Source organism: Setaria italica, chromosome IX (assembly GCF_000263155.2).
Source record: "Setaria italica strain Yugu1 chromosome IX, Setaria_italica_v2.0, whole genome shotgun sequence".
Classification (NCBI taxonomy): Eukaryota; Viridiplantae; Streptophyta; class Magnoliopsida; order Poales; family Poaceae; genus Setaria; species Setaria italica.
Window position 1 is genome coordinate 48674443 of NC_028458.1, and position 17595 is coordinate 48692037.

Here is a 17595-nt window from a genome sequence, read left to right on the forward strand (position 1 = left end):
CGATTAGAAATACTAAACATGAACTAATTATAAAACTAATTGCATAAACCGTGGCTAATTGACGAGACGAATCTATTAAACCTAATTAATCAATGATTAGCATATATTTACTATAGCACCACATGGTCACATCATGGACTAATTAAGCTTAATAGATTCGTCTCGCGAATTAGCCTCCATTTATACAATTGGTTTTGTAATTAACTATATTTAATAGATTTGTCTCGTAGCCTCCACTTATGCAATTGGTTTTGTAATTAACCTATATTTAATACTCGTAATTAGTATCTAAATATTCGACGTGACAGGGAGTAAACTTTAATTCTTGATCTCTCAAGTCTCAACCAGATCCAGGTCTGAAAAACAAAACAAGGATAGCCTTGTCGCCGCCGCCATGTGAGCTGCAGATAACAGGTTTATGATAGCATACGCCTTCCCTGAGTTCTGAGTAGTTATGACAGTTCAACAGAGCATGTGAGGCTCGGATCGACTTCTTGGGGCCGATGTGACATCAGTTTAAAAGGTTCAGAGATAGTTTGGGAGGCTCCAAGAATGTGGTAGCAGTCCAAAAAAAAGAGGAATGGTACAAACATAGATGTGTTTGATTTACCAGTACCACAAAATGGGCATGTTTGGTCATAGAAATAGAATAGCATATGTGAGCTGCAACACCTGATCCAAGGCAAGAAGCAGTCTTTTCTCAAAAAAGGAAGGGAGGTTACATCAATTAAATAAAAAATTATTTTGTTTTCACGACACTTTAAGAGGAACCAATACATTCCATTTATATCTAAGAATGGTATTTGTGAGGAATAAATAAGCTCCTTTTCTAGTTAAAACTGATACAACAGCTCATAATCTCAAGCCCAACTGTAATCCAACTTGTGACCGGGACATATAACTGCAGTCACGACTAGTCAAATGTATGCAGCTGGGCATGTTTCAATAGGTACAACAGCACAGGCAAATTAATCCTCCTAATTCTCATCCATGTAAGCAGCACATAAATAATTCATGTGTCATCTGGCAAACAGTAAATACAAAGTACTATTAAGTTTTCAAACTTATGCAGCTGGAGTGATGGACATGTTTAAATCGGTAGAACAACGAAGTTATAATGGGAGAAATTAATTCCCCTACAGTCTCATCATTATAAGCAGATATATAAAAAATATCCCCGTCTTAATTGGAAAATAGTAAACGCAAATCAAATTCAACAAGAATAGTAATACGTTCATTGCTAATTTAATCTATTGCAGTCATCCTCTTTTTGTCTCATTTATTAATTATTTGGTTTGGTGTTCTAATAAAAAGTGAGTTATTTGGTTTACATTAAGTCTTAAGCAATATGTTAATGCAAATCACACCCAAAAATGTAACAGTATACCAAGAATAGCCTTAAGCTGAACTTAGACAGCTTGCTGGAAACGAAACACGCTAATCTGACTTATGAAACGTGGCGGCAGCATTGTCTTACTAATCATGGTAAACCTTTTTTTTCGAAAAGTTAACATGGTAAACCTTGTTACCGTACAGCAGAACCTTGAAGCACTTACAGTCCCCTAGTTAATACCATAGCAACTTAAGTCCCTATCAAGTATCAACAGATCATCTTAACAGAAAAGTCAAATTGAGCAAATTTCACAGTGAATGATAATATTAGGTTCTCATGTAACGCTATTGCTAGCCAGCCAACCATGGCTGCATGAAACATATATTCAGGTAAAATTTGATGACACCACCATAGTTTATGGCATTACATGAATCAATGGCTAATGAATATAAGAAGAGAGCTATTCAGCTATTCACATCTATCACTTGCACCTTTCCTCTTTAGCAATATGAAAGACAGGTCCGGTGCAAGAGGTAATGAAAATTTTTGACAGTGCATTGATTCATTGCAATTAGACAGCTTCAGAAGTCCTATTTTGCTCTGAGATATAGAAATGCAGATACTCACCTTTCTTTCCAGGTTGATTGAATTTGGCAAGCACGATCGAGCATAAAAATGAAATCTAATTTGTATCCAGCCTGCAAAATAAGAGCCAATAACTAAATGACATTTTCATGTACTTTGGACCTCCTGGTATTGTCAAGTTTATGCCGTAGCTTTAGTATTCAGTATTCCTTCATCCCTTTTATACCTCACTTATGCTTGGGGAGTTGGAGACATGAGCATTCTGTTTCATGATGTTTCAGGCCTTTATCACATTAGCTCCAGAGTGTTGGCATCCAAATTGGCCACTGTTGCTTTAGGCTTTGGTATTATTAACACAAAACTAGACAGAAAACAGACTGGGAAAGTATATGCATGTCTTTGATGTGTGCATTTTTTTTTTACTTTTGTGCATGAAAGGCTGATTATAATGACTAACTCGATATCTTGAGAGCAAACATAAATCTTGGTGCTGCAAGTTAATTTGACATGGAGATCTGTTCCCTGACAGAAAGCTCAAGGTCTCAGCAGCGCAGCTGCTCCTCAACCTCAATGGTTCTGATTTGGGAACTATATACAGCTAAAAGTAAGATAGATGGAAAAAAACAAGGTCATCTTATCTGAAATCGATCATACACAGCAGATACACACATAAGAAGCGTAAGCCTAAAATTGAATGATCACGATGGCTGAAAACCCTGAAATTTTGAGGTCCAACCAGATGTACCGGAATGAATCATTCATTCCCCAGAGGGCAGAGCACCAGTATCAGTTTTGGGAGCATCCAGATTTCCGGAAGCAGTCCTTAGTTGTTGCTCAGATGTCCGATCAGAGCTTATTTTTCATCATATGATGAGCTATCTATAAAATATATACCTTCATATGCTTCAACAAGATTTCCAGTTCTTGTGCGTGCTGATCAACGCCGAGAGCAGGCCTGCCGATGCCATCAGCGTGGAGCTCCCGAGCCAACCCTTCCCATCAGTGACATCTCCGAGCGCCATGACCGCGTCCGCCACGTCCTGCACCACCGACATCCGCTTCAGCAGCAGCTTACCCCGCATCGTCCTCACGGCCTCGCTCTCCTCCCCGCAGCCCTCGGCGAGGCGCTCCTTGATGGACGATTCGATCTTGGCCACCTCCTCCAGCTTAATCGCTATGGAGCCGACGTAGCCCAGCAGCTCGGCCCAGGCGCTGAGGAGCTGGAGGCGCGGGAGGAGGTGCGCGGGCAGGAGCCCCGCCTTGGCGAGCCAGACGAACTGCTCGACGAAGTAGTAGACGCCCTCGCCGCCGCAGGCGAGGACCGCGAGGGCCGGGGGCGGGTGCGGGTGTGCGCGGAGGGCGTTGAGGGACTGCACGAACTTGCCGAGGCGGAAGGCCTTGCGGCTGAGCCCGACGCTGGACTCGAAGGACTTGAGGCGGGCGGAGGCGGAGGGGGGCAGCGGCGGACCCGCGGAGAGCGCGAGGCGCGCGGAGTAGCGGGAGATCTTGAGGAGCTTGTCGACGCCGTCGCGGCGGGCGAGGTAGGCCTCGAGGTGGGCGAGGAAGTCGCGGGACGGAGGGCGAGAGGGTGCCGGTGCGGGCTTGGGCTTGCTGGACTCGGAGGAGGAGGCCATGGCGGTCGCGGCGTTGGCGTGGATGCGAAGCTACGCCGGCGCGGGGTCGTCAACAGAGTTGGCGGCGATTGCGTGTTTGATGCGGGAGGGAGGCGTGGAGGGGATTGGGGACTTCGTCCCGGTTCGAATCGACGCCTGGGGAAGCACGACGACGAATCATTGAACTGACAAGCGGGGCCTCGTGTCAAGAGCTCGAACCAAAACGAGAAAAAATTAGGATCGCTCCGCAATTGAAGCTGGCAAAGGGTGTATCAGGTCACATCCTTCCTTCCTAATTCAATTCAGTCATATATATTTTTAACTTAAAATTATATATTATTATGATTCGAATTTTATTAAACTCGATCCAGGTTAAATTAGAGTGCCATTTTGTATCCTAAGTTCCCAACAAACACCTGCTGCAGAGCGTCCGATCTTTTTCGCAAACATTGGACACGAGACGAGACAGGCATATCGGAGAACGAGAGTACAGATCACGGAATGTGACACGCTCGAGCTCGAAAGCTCCAGGTTCCGAGTCTGGTTTCGGTTGCTGCGCGGCTTCGGTCTAACCGGCCGGTGATTGAGCAGGGAGGGACATTCGCGGCCGCGCGTTTGAGCCCTTTTCGTTGAGGCGCTGAGCCGCTGAGCCTGAGCCTTCGCTTTCGAGATGACTCAGGCGAACTGAACCAAATCAACTAGGGGAGGTGAGGTACGGAGACACGGAACGTATGGTCGTGCGGGCACGTTAAGCTATGCGTGTCCGGGACTAATACTCGGCTACTGAAACTTTATCATCACTTCTTGTGCGCATATCAGTGACTAGTGCCGAGCAGAATCGGTCTGGTATGCGCACAAGACACATACATGCACCCCCCGAAAAAAAAAAGACACATACATGATACATGCTAACATGTACAAAGAGCCCAATTGATCCTGCTCGGCCACTGATAATGGTAGTAGTGTTGTTACTCCTATTTGGGATTTTGGGCCAAGCTTTCTACCTGTCTGACATATTCATGGCAGACAGCCCGTGATCAGTTGGGCTCTTCCATGGCTGGAGATTTCTGACTATTTTTCGGCCCACATCATGTTTCAGCCCAAATTGTCGAACACTGCCATTTCTAACGGCTGATTTATTCAGAATCTTCGGCGCCAGCATCATCGTGCATCTGATCCTTCGGCCACAATCATGTTTCCTCCTCCACTACCATGTCAAGAAGCACGCCTCGGAAATTCAAATACCGAAAGGGCATCATATCGCCAAAAACCATGTGAAAATAAAATCATGAATTTCTCGAGCGGCTCATTACTGAATTGGAAAAGCCATGCCTTCAGGCTTCCAAGACCTCGAGAGTGAGCTGGAAGTCATTTCCGCCATCCTGCGCAATGATGGCCTCGTCCACTGATTCTTGCACCAGGCAATCGAGCTCTCGATGGATTAGGTAGCATGGTCATGTTTAATTTTGCATTATGGGCTAAGATAACACTGTTCATCATAGCCCTGGAGCAATCAGTTGAGTAATCTATCGAGGAGCACTTTGCACTGCATTTTTCATTTGGTTTCCCCTGCTTTTGGGATGCATATACCATATCAGCAGACCGGAAAAGGCGACGCAGGCAGCTCCCGCAATGATTCCATTGGGTTACTTGTCTAGCGAAAGATGCTCTTAGCACCAGCATTACAGCATTCATGCATGATCATAGTTTATCCCGAAATGTTTATACTTGAATGAAAAAGATCAATTTTTTCTCTCTTTAAGAAATGGAAAGGGAGAGCCTTTAGCAGTCAATCATTTGCCCTTTTCCGAATACATGAACTCGTCTAGATTTTGAACACATGCAATTGCAAGCACAGAGGCTGATTCCTCAATGAAATTCGCATACGCTGAGTAAAAATAAAATAAAATTCCCCATGAGGCCATGATGTATTGATGTTATGGGCTTATGGCCTACTGCAAAAAATTTAACGAAGGACGGCTGGGATCGCATGAGGAAGTTTTGGGGTGCTGAAACAATGGCAAAGCTCTACGCACGCAGGATTACAGTGTCGGCGGAACCACGCCGGTACAAACAATCTTACTATTACTAATTGGAGTCTTCTTTTGAAGTCTTCACATGAAGCTACCTAAAAATCCTAGGTGGACACTCTAGAAAAAGAGAGATTCTAAAAATTCTCTCAAATAAGCAAAACATCTAGCCATCAATTCGGTAGACTCAATCATCATAGCCATTGGATCTACTATATTTTCTAAAAAATTACTCACTTGTGTCATTATAAAAATAGTTTAAAGTAACCCCCTAAATCTATATCTAAATTACCCACCTCTGCCATTATACAAAATAAATTAAAATAACCCCCTAATCTTCGTCTAAATTACACAGCTATGCCATTATAAAAAACAATTTCAAATAACCCCTTAAAGTTGCATCTAAATTACCCACCACTAACGTTATAAAAAATAATTGTATCTAAATCACTCACATGTGCCATTATTAAAATTTTGAATCAAAATCACCTTCATTAAAGATATACCTAGAGGTACATCAATATATGATTTTAAATTTTCTATTCTTATACTATTAATATAGAAAATAATAATAAGGTATATACACATGATACGCGTCACCATTTATAAATATATTGAGGAAGTGACGGGAATATAGATTTTCATGTTAAAATATAGCTCAAATTTGGATTCCATTAAATAAATTCAAGCGGATACCTACAAAGTAAAAATAAAGAAAGATTATCTATATAAGTATTGTGTTAGCATATTTAACAAATTAAAGAGAGCTCAAGGTAAATATTTTGATAGTAAGCTATCTGCTCTTATTTTTGAAAAAAATTATAGACCGCACGTTAATTTTCACAAGACACGCTAGAAAATTCTCACAAAATTGAAAAACATCTCAGCAGTCATGTAGACTCTAATAACCCTAGCCATTGGTCTATAATAAAATCTAAACCAACATACAGGAACCCATAATGTGTATCTAAATTATCCATACATATCATTATAAAAATAACTTATATCTTTCTAAATTTGTATCTAAATTATCCACATATGTTATTATTAAAAATAATCTAAAGTAACTACCAAAATTTTAATCTAATTATCTGCCTGTTCATTGTACCAAAAATAAACAAAGATATGATTTTAAATTAGCTATTTCTATTGTTGTTATATAGAAATACTACAAAGTTCAGGTATATATGTATGATGTGTGTCGCCGTGTAGACCATTTATACATGCATAGAAGGAAACCATGAAAAATACCTATTTCAAGTTAAACACAATGTATGGAGATGCGTTGTAATTGTAAGGTAAAAAAAGTATGAATTTGGATGAAAAAATGTATAGAGTAATTACCAATTAAAATCAATCAAAACTTTAGTATTGCAAGAATATTAAATAATTAAAAGATTCTCAGATAAATAAGTTTAATTATCAGAATAAATATAATTTTTAAAATTATTAACCCGTGCGGAAGCACGAGTTGATGAACTAGCCCCCCCTGAATTAGGGGGTGTTTGGTTCTTTAGGAGGTCCTAAAATTCCTATCACATTAAATGTTTAGATACTAATTAGGAGTATTAAATATAGACTAATTACAAAACCAATTGCACAGAGGGAGACTAATTTGCGAGACTAATCTATAAAGTCTAATTAGTCCATGATTTGACAATGTGATGCTACATAACCATTTGCTAATGATTGATTAATTAGGCTTAATAGATTCTTCTCGTGAATTAGCCTCCATCTGTGTAATTAGTTTTATAATTAGTTCATATTTAATCATCATAATTAGCATCTGAATATTTGATGTGACACGATCTCCACGGAACCAAACACCTACGATTCTGGCTCGGCGACAGCACATCGCTGCTGCGTCTTTGGAGCCGCTTTTGCAGTGAACTGTGTGTGAGTTGTCCGGCTTTGCAACGCAATTGGATAATCACATGCCGAGCTGCCACCATCGCCTCCTCCTCCTCCTTTACGGTGCGAGGCAGGCAGGCAGGCATGATGCCCCCAAAGGCTCAGCGCCTACCTGGCCCTCTTGATTGCACGGCAGAAATGTTCCATGGGTCAGGGCGCAAGGCAGCTAGAGAGGCAGACCCCCGGCCGCTCATCGTGTCAGTCTGTCAGACTGGGGAGGAGAAAGCGAGCGAAGATATTGTGGCATACGTTGCTTTTGATTGTTGTTTGAGCCCTGCGTCATGTGCTTCTGAGACGCAGCCAGCTCCACTAACAGCAAAAAGGAGGCACCTTTGGACCATCTCATCTCTTTTTTTCTTTCCCTTTCGATTTCATGGGTTTTCTGTCTTTTTTTCCTCTGAAAACATGGGGAAGAATTCAACGGGTGTCAGAGTTAGTTACAATGCCAACCCGGCAATGTGCAGTAGATCACCCCACATCAACAAACTTGGGCACAGAAGGAGACCTGATTTTTCCCGCGGCTTGCTGAAAATCCCCCCCAAGACTTGAAGCAACGAGCTTGGAATGGATTCTGTTAGTAGCAAATGACAGCCAGTGCGATTGCCATTGCAGGCAGAGCAACCACTAATCTGCAGGACCATGTCTTTCTTTAGCGCAGCAGATCACAGCATCCTACTTGCAAGTTGGCCTGCAGAGAAAAAGGAGCAGGAGGCAGTACAGCGCGCACAAGGGGTAGAAGACCCAGAAGAGAGCCTGATTAATCAACAGTGGCTAACGGATCCACTGAGCAGTGGAAATTTCTATTCTGGACTGTTGCAGACCAAGCGTGTCCATTATTCATCAATCCGGTTCAACTCGATCATAGCGGCTGGCCGGCGGCGATGATTGCTTTTCCCGGCCACCGCATGATTCTCCCCCTCGGCCTGACCCTGACGCTGGATTGCAGCTAGAGCTAGCTAGCCCCGCTCCAAGAATTGGGCGTAGGGTTTTCGATCGACGGTTCCAGTGTGGCATTGAGTCCACTTTGTTTCCTTTCGTACCGATCCTCTGAACTCTGGCGAGCTGTGACCTGGCTAGAGGTTCTAGGACATCACATCATCGTAAACTGTAAAGCCTTGTCCTGTCAGAAACCTGTTCTCCTCTGAAGATGTGGCTGTAGTTGCAGGGGCGATGAAGTGACTCGGAAGTAAACTTTCGGAGGTTCTTGGACTGGATGTACAGTGTCGGGCTGCATATGCTTTCTCTGACGCGATGCTGCAACCGTTGCGACGGCTAGCAGTTGCACTTGCACATATGCAAATCCATCACATACTGCACACCATAGGACCATAGGTAATAGGCGTGCTTGTTTTTGTTGGCAAGCAAGATCGAAGCGAGCGAGCTCCCACCGATCGCGTCGCCCGCGACCCACCAACCTCCCGATCCGTTAACGCCTACAAACCCCTTTAGGCCTTGTTTAGTTGGGGAATTTGGGAGGTGCCAAATTACTGTTACAGCACTGTAGCACACTGTAGCGTTTCGTTTGTATTTGTGAATTATTGTCCAAATATTGACTAATTAGGCTCAAAAGATTCGTCTCGCAAAATACAACAAAACTGTGCAATTAGTTTTTAATTTCATCTACATTTAGTACTCCATGCATGTACCGCAAGTTTGATGTGATGGGGAATCTTCTTTTTGCATAGTGTCAAAGTTGGGAGTTGGGAGTAACTAAACATGGCCTTAGTTTGGTGATGTGCGACAGTGACAGCACCGTTGCTTATCGGCAATAATCATCAGCTGCCGCACCGCATCACCCGCGTAACAACCGAAACGCCCCGCTCAAGTCTCCGTCGCCGATCATGAGGGAGGAGCACACGCGTAGGCGTCCGGGCGTACGGTTGGATAGAGGAGGGCGAGCGAGCTCGACCGCCACTCCGGCCGGCCGGTCAGCTAGCTAACTTCCCAATAGGGTTCTCGGCGCGAGGTCACTTGCTCGACAAGCTTCGGTCGACCGACCCGTCGCCACCATGCATTAGGGGCGCAGCGTCGCCGAGGGGAGAAAAGGTTGCGGGGTGGCTTTGCTTTAACTACGGTGGTGGTTGGTCGCGGGAACGCTTAACACTTGAACCACTCCCCCGTCGTCGCGACAACACACGACGCGAACGCGAAGCCTTTTTCTCCGATGCACGCAATCCGGCGTCGGCGGGCAACAGGTTTGCGGTTGCGGCCTTGCGGGGAACGGTGCCCCCGGCCGGGTTCCGCGCCGGCCTCCGGCCCCGGCCCCGTGCGGCTTGCTTTTTCTGGAGTTGGAGTCTTGGAGAGGCTGGAGGCGGATACGGTGTCGTCGCAGTGTCTGAACGACCGTTGGACCACTTGCCGAGGTGAAGCAAACCGCCGAAACTCAGAAGGCGAAAGAGCTCGACCGGCACGCCGTAAGAATACGGGGATACGTCGAGTTGTTGGACGTCTCATTCCTCAGGTATAGAACATGCAGAGAGGACACGTATAAATGTTTACCATATATGTCATCGAACACTCTCATCAGATGAAGTCAAGTTTTTGTTGTACTAACCAACGCCTCATCATATTGCTTGCTCACAAATGCTGCAACAGTGCATTACAGTGGAAGCTACGTTATTGGTAGAAACTAGGGAGCCTACGTACACTACTCTAATTTTGGACGAGCAGATTTTCTAGTTCGATCCAAACAGTGTTCACAAAAAAAGGGTTAAAGTTAAGAATCGAAGAGTAGGCTCGGGTCGTTCCTTTTCTTTTTCTCTCCCAAAAAGAGCAAACATGTTTTCGTTCCTGAAGCTGGTGACGGAGGCTCTTCATTTATTTTGAGTGGCCGCATCAACAAACAAAAATTGATTGGGTGGGTACAGATCGCGAAATTGACTATTCCGCCGTGGTACTCTTTTAATTCGTTTCGCGGCAGCAATTTGGGACGTGCTGAGTACATTGCCGTATGACATGCTCCGAGTTTTGGACGGAAGTGGACCCCATGATTTGCACCTACCGCCGGAAATTGAGAACAAAATGGATGGTGACAGGTGCGCTTTTAGGCATCATGCTATGCTAAAAAGGATGATCCGTAGCAAGCAACATTATGGTCATAGGCTTGTAGCACACTGCTACTTAATTTGTGGGTGAGAGAAAAATTCATGGGAACCAGTATTGCACATACGAACAAGATTAAGTGGATTGAGTAGTTTACTGAAGAATGCTTGGCATTTGCACCATATTGTGATCTACAGTACTACTTTAGCCCTATTTCGATCATTGCCCTGATTCGCCACATTTCTATGTGCAAGTGTGATATGACATGGTTTTCAAGGCAGACAATGTTCACAATCGACCAAATTTTCGCTACACTCACCCTCAGTAATCCGTTTGGGTAAATTCACCTGGTTTTTGGCATTAAAAACCACCTGTCAACATTACGCACCAAATTCGCCGGTTTTGGGCGTCCATAATCAATGTAGCATTATCCACCAAAACCCAGCTTAGGAAAAGGTCGTGAGACCCATTTTCCATGCAATGGAATCTGCCATTTGTTCTGCTCTTATCAGGCGTTTGATTCCTGCGCTTGCTCGGCCCCTCCGCGGCACCGCCACACGTCGCTACACGCGGAGAACGAAAATTCCACCGCGCCGCTGACGCCTGGGCCCGCGTACCCCGCGCTCCGTAGCTTTCATGGGCCGGCGGCAAGGCAACCAACTTTGCCTCGCTCTTTTCCTCGTGGCGGCAGCAGGCCTCCCAAAGGGCGCGCCGGCCGGACCCCACGCCGCGTGGTGGGCCAGCGCTTTCGTCGCGCCGGAGTCCCCACCGCCGAGCGCCCGAGCCGAGCCTGGTTGTAGCGGGCAGCGGTGGCGGGAGGCTCGGAGCACACGAATCGCCGTTCAAACCCTTCGGCGACCGTTAGGGGAGCGAGGCAGAGAGCACGTGTGGGGCCGTACGTGGCAAGGGATGCGATCAAGTCGCGATCGCAGCAGGGATTTATCAACTGAAGCGTTTTGGAGCTTTGTATTGACGGAATTTGGATCTTCGTGTTGGAGCCTGGAATTTGAATTGATGCTCTTCGAAATATACTATACTACTGGTACAGTGGTACTGCCACCGTCCTGGATTATTGGATTACTGAACAACTCATCAGAACTGAATCATGTCACGTGAAATTCAGCAGCACCTGAATGACTGTTTTTTTCCCTTGGTTGGTAGCCTCCCTTATCTTTGGCAATCTTGATAAATATATAGATAGTATTTGGTTCATACGAATGGCAAATGCTAGACAAAATTCTAGGGGTGTTCAAAGTACTTTCTGTATTGCTAATCAGAGTCAACCAGGCTCTAGTCATGCTCATGCACGTGTCGTTTTCTTTAAAGACCACGCACATGTTTTGTCAAAATTGCTCTCTCTTAATTCTTCTTCGAGGTCTACCATTGCCTAATACTCCCTTCATTCCAAATTACTATTTGTTTTGGCTTTTCTAGGTACATAGTTTTGTTCTGCATCTAGATATATATTATGTTTAGATACATAGTAAAAGTTATGCAAAAGTCAAAATAAATAGTAATTTGGCATGGAGGAAGTATATATAGTTGCAGAGATTTCAAGTCTGTTTTGTAGGGCTTCAGTTATAAGGATGATGAGATATAGCTCCAAAATACTTAGAATTCTTTTGTCTCAACATATTTCAGCTTTAGACTTAAATCGTTTAAGTTTAGCCTACAAAATTCAAAACTAATGAAAGGTTGCGAACCACGTCACAGTGAGATGCTCGGTAACAAATCGCATCTACCGTCAACGCATTGGTTTCTGAAATCGTGTCCTCCCTTTTTATCCAAAAAAAGTGGTGGGCATACCGCATACCGTACCCTACCTGGGCTGGTCGGCTGGATGGAACAAAATCCCAAGGCCAGGTCAAAACACGATGAGGTACCGAGTCGGCGATCCCAAGGTGATGGTACTGCAAAGTTAGTTAGTGATGAGCACGTAGGTTGGGCTGAATGGAACACTTCACCTCTCGTTTCCTTTCTCGGTGACGTAGCTTGATCTCGAAACTTGCCAAGATTTCGTTCTATGTGGTGTGCTTTCTTTGTCGTTGATTGTCCAAGGTGGCAAATAGGAACAGGAGCTAGTAAGCTGGAAGAGGACATTTGGCAAAAGGACGTGTCGTATGAGTGGGCAAGTAAAATAGTTTTCCCACCAGGATAAAATGGGTTTGGTAGATATTTGATGTTTCTTTATTATCAATTGATTGACCTAGCCATGCCAAATGTGGCAACCAGGGAATATATTAAAATAAAAGCAGGTTCTTACGTTGGTACGTCCTGTCTCAGTAACAAGACATTAAATCTAGATTTACTGATGCCGCCATTTTTCTTAACCAAGAGATTCAGACATTTTAGGCTTCTCCTCTAGGAATACAAAATACCGGTTGGGAATTAAGAAGGCCACTACGGGCGTATTTTCTCTTCTGATTTTACTGTAATATACTTTATAAAACATAGAAAAGGTGTAAAATCACTTGTTTGTTTTATTGGTGCCTAAGCTTGCCATAAGCCCATAACTAACTGAAAGCAATGAATATTGCGTGGGATAATAGATTAGATTGATCAGAGGCATATGGGTTATCGGTAATGCTAGGAGACAGGCGTCCGCAGGCATCGCACGCTCCCATCGGGTCCACCATCTTCAATAATTATTGTCCACACATTTGACTCCAGATAGGACAAAGCAGATATTTATCCTCTGCCTTCCTTCTCATCCCATCCATATATCTCCCAACCGCATCTCTCACACAACTCCTCTGCTAGTGAGCTGGACACCGGCGGCCCTCCATCGCTTGCTCTAGGATTGGGTGCGAGGCCAGGCAAGACTCGAGAGCTCCAGGAGTAGGATGGCCATGACGGCGGCAGGGTAGCCCCCTTCCTCCCTCGTGGATCTCCTCTAGTAGCTGAGGAGTGTGGAATGCGAGGTGAGCCAAGCTGAAAGAGCTCCAGTTCATAACCCGCGTGGGCCAGCGACGAGGCGAGCAGAGGAGGCACGCGGGCTGGCGATGAGGCATCGTTCTACGGCCACCGACGGCGGCGCGCTCCCCCACCACGGCATCCTCCTTGTCCACCCCGGCGGCGGCGCGCTCCTCCACTCCGGGAACCTTGTCCCCCACCCTGGCGGCGCCCCTCCCCCCACTCCGGCGTCCTCAACCAACCGGGAGCGCCCAACGCCCCCGGATCCGGTGGCCCTCTCCCCGACCCCGGCAAGATTCGAGCGGGGAAGGATCGGGCGGCGGCCATGGTGGACGACCTTCGACGGCTGCACGGCTGGCACCGATGCTCCTCCACCATGTTGCGGTTTTGATCTCGTGATGTTGCAGGTCCGATTATGCAATATTGTATTTTGGATGATTTTGAGATTTGTTTCATGCATCGATCGTTGATTTTTGATATTGCAAATGTTGATTTCTTATGTTGCAGACTCTATTTTTTGATGTTTCACTCATATGAGCTCAAATTTGACTGTTATCTGCTTCAAAATGTTGCACGAAACATATACTTGATGTTGTGGTGGAATTTTTCTCTGAACAGAAAGAGCTATTTTTTGAATGTTTCTTTTGATGTTGCAAATAAAAATTCTAAAGTTTGTTTCGGTGTTGCAACGGACCGTCTGATATAAAAAAATTATCGAACGTCTGGGCCCCCGACTGCCATGTTACAATAGGTATCTCACGATGTTGCAGTAGGGATTCTTGGATGTTGCAAGCGCTGTAGATGCGCACGGGTGTTGCGGATGAACGTATCGTCTGATGTTGCACGATTGATTTTCTGAGATGTTTCGATGTTGCAATAGTTGGCTTTTGTTGTTTCATCTATCAATTTTTCATGTTGCAATATTTCGTCCCGTACGAGCTCAACCCCAACTCAACATATGATAATTTTTTTGGAAATATTGCATGAAACATGTGTTCAATGTTGCGGTGGGAATTTTTCCTCACGAATATTGTATTTATATTGAGCTATTTTTTTCGCATCTTTTTCATGTTGCAACCATAGATTTTCGATGTTGCAGCTATTTTGTTTTGATGTTGCAACGGGATGTCGGATAATTAGTGATATTTATTATGGTACTACTGTAGCCGTCAGATTTGAAACGGATGGTGATGCATGCGTTCGACGGGAGTTGCTCCCGCCGGACGTCCAGGCGCTAGCAAGCCCGATGGGTTATATATAGGGCAGAGGAGATCTTGAGAGCTTATGGAAACAGGGCGATCAAGATCTCCTCATATCTGTATCAATCCTAGGGCCGGCTGAATAGCCTGGCCGTGTCCACTGGGCTGACCGGCTGTGATGCCAAGGTCCAGGCCCGCACACGCATAAATACATCAATCTAACACCCCCGTAGTCACAGCGTCTATGGCATAGATGTTGAGACTGGATCAAAACTCCAAGAAGACAAAGGATGACGACCCTTTGGTGAAGACGTTGGCAAACTATTTGAAGTCATCGGAACATGCAGAACACGGACATCACCAATAGCAACACGCTCCCGGACAAAATGAAGATCGATCTCCACATGTTTTGTGCGTTGATGCTGAACGGGGTTGGAGGACATGTAGACTATGCTGACGTTGTCTTGTCATGATAAACCAACGTAGCCCGGTGCAAAGGAGTATGCAGCTCAGTCAAGAGTTGGCGCAGCCAAGTCGCCTCTGCAACAGCATTAGCGACAGTGCGGTACTCAACCTCAACACTGGAGGAAGAGACTATGTTCTGACGCTTGGAAGACCAGAATATCAGATTACCACCGAGGAACACGGCGTAGCCAGAAGTGGAATGGCGGGTATCAGGACATCCAGCCCAATCAGCATCAGAGTAGACCACCAAGTCATCGGCAGAGGAGGCGTGAACAAGCAATCCCATATCGAGAGTGCCACGGATATACCGGAGGATGCGCTTCAAGGCAGCTAGGTGAGGCTCTCGTGGATCATGCATGTGAAGACAAACCTGATGTACAGCAAACGGGTGAGTGAAGGTGAGATACTGAGAAGCACCAGCAAGGCTGTGAAAATCCGTGGAGTTGGTGACAGGCGCACCATCTGCCGAGAACTTGGGTTCCCAACAACCGGTGTTGTACAGGGCTTGTAGTCAGACCTGGCATCCCGCTCCAATATATCCAGTATATACTGACACTAAGAGTGAAGCAAAACATCACCTGTAGACTGTACATGCATGCCTAGGAAATGATGAAGGAGCTCGAGGTCCTTCATGGAGAACTCCTGTTGGAGAGCCAGAATGATCTGCCGAAGCAAAGCTGTGGAAGAGGCCGTGAGAACGATGTCATCCACATAGAGCAGGAGGTAAGTCATGTCACCACCACTGTGATAGATGAACAGAGAGGTGTCTGTCTTGACCTCAACAAATTCGAGCTGCAGCAGAAAGGATACAAATTGGCTGTACCGTGCCCTGGGGCCTATTTGAGTCTATACAGGGAGCGATTTAGGTGACACACGAAGTCCAGGTGAGTGGAGTCCTAAAAAACAGCAGGCTGAGCACAGTAGACAAGCTCATCTAGTGTACCATGCAGAAAGGCATTCTTGACATCCAGCTGATGGATGGGCCACTGGCGCGACAGAGCTAAGGATAGAACTATTCGGAAAGTGGCAGGCTTGACAACTGGGCTGAATATCTCAGCAAAGTTGACTCCGAGACGCTGAGTGAACCCATGTAATACCCAGCACGCCTTGTACCGCTCAAGAGAGCCGTCGGCTTTGAACTTATGCTTGAACACCCATTTACCAGTGACCACATTAGCCTTGGACGGTCGGGGAATGAGATCCCAAGTGTGATTAGCCGGAAGAGCATTGAATTTCTCCTGCATGGCGACCTGCCAACTGGGGTCCACAAGGGTAGCACGAAAACTTTGAGGTACCGGTTACAGCGGCGAGGCATGGATCAGCGTAGGCACACAAAATCCCGACTTGCTGCGCGTAGTCATGGAGTGCTGATTGGCAACCGGTGGGATAGGAACTTAACCGGGCGGGAGTCATGCTGGAGGAGACGGACGAGCCGGTGCTGCTGGCGACGGAGGAGCTGGTGCTGCTGACGGCGCAGGAGCGGCCCATCTGGAGTAGATCAAACTAGCCCATCGGCCGACGGGGGCTGGAGCCGAGGGGGACCGGTGGGTGGCCGCCTGTGGGCCACACCCGGGCGTGGGGCAGCAGAGGCAGCCGTGAGGGGTGGCCGCGGTGACACGCCTGGGCGAGTGTCTAAGGGCGAAGAGGAGGCCACCCGCATGGGGGCGCGTGATGTCGGGGAAGGCCGTGTCGGTTGGGGGCGGCATGGTCCCGTGTGGAGGAGACTCGGGGCCGGCCGCTAGGGAGCCCATGCTAGTAGGGGCTGCACGTGGCCGTGCGGAAGAGTTGCCGGAGGATCCTATAGGCAAAGAAAACCGTGATGGTCCAATAGGAGCCAACACTACATTAGGTGAGTCTGCCAAAAAATCAAGATCCTCCAGAGTGACTTGTGTGGAATCCTCAGAGAAGGGAAATGAGATCTCATAAAAAATGACATGTTGAGAGATGATGATGCGGTTAGAACCGTGATCGAGGCACTGGAATCCCTTGTGATAAGGAGACTAGCCGAGGAAGACACACATGGAGGAACGAGGAGCGAGTTTGTGGGTGGCGGTGGCATAGAGGTTCGAATAGCAAGTACAGCCAAAGACACCAAGATGCTCATAAGACGGTTGCGATCCAAACATGGCGAAGTGCAGAGTGGAGAAAGTAAGAGTCTTGGTAGGCAGGATGTTCCATAGGTACGTGGCGGTACTGAGCGCTTCAACCCAGTAAGAGGGCGGGATCCGAGGCTGAAACAGAAGGGAGCGAACAACGTTGTTGACAGTGGGAATTATGCGTTCAGGTTTACCATTCTGAGATAAGATGTATGGACACGACATGCGGAGATGGATGCTGTGAGTGAGGAAGAACGTGTGGGCGCTGATGTTGTCGAACTCGCGGCCATTGTCACACTGCGTCCGAAGATAAGCCAAAACATTGGAGATAGTCGAAAAGATGTCAGACTTGAGTTGAAGTGGGAACGTCCATAAATAATGTGAGCAGTCATCACGAATAATCACGTA

General features: G+C 46.2%; 1 protein-coding gene across 1 annotated transcript; it reads right to left on the bottom strand.

Moving 5' to 3' along the window:
• Positions 1–709: 709 nt before the first annotated feature.
• On the bottom strand, positions 710–3693 carry LOC101765675 (peroxisomal membrane protein 11-3). Its single transcript, XM_004984596.3, has 2 exons — positions 1961–3693; positions 710–1023 (listed from the first exon to the last, which is right to left on the bottom strand). Exon 1 carries the CDS (start codon positions 3550–3552, stop codon positions 2824–2826), a length of 729 nt encoding a protein of 242 aa, XP_004984653.1. The 5' UTR covers positions 3553–3693; the 3' UTR covers positions 710–1023; positions 1961–2823.
• Between the last annotated feature and the right edge of the window lie 13902 nt (positions 3694–17595).

Coding starts and splice junctions, on each gene's coding strand:
- LOC101765675 (XM_004984596.3), bottom strand. CDS start 3,552: ATGGCCTCCTCCTCCGAGTCCAGCAAGCCCAAGCCCGCACCGGCACCC.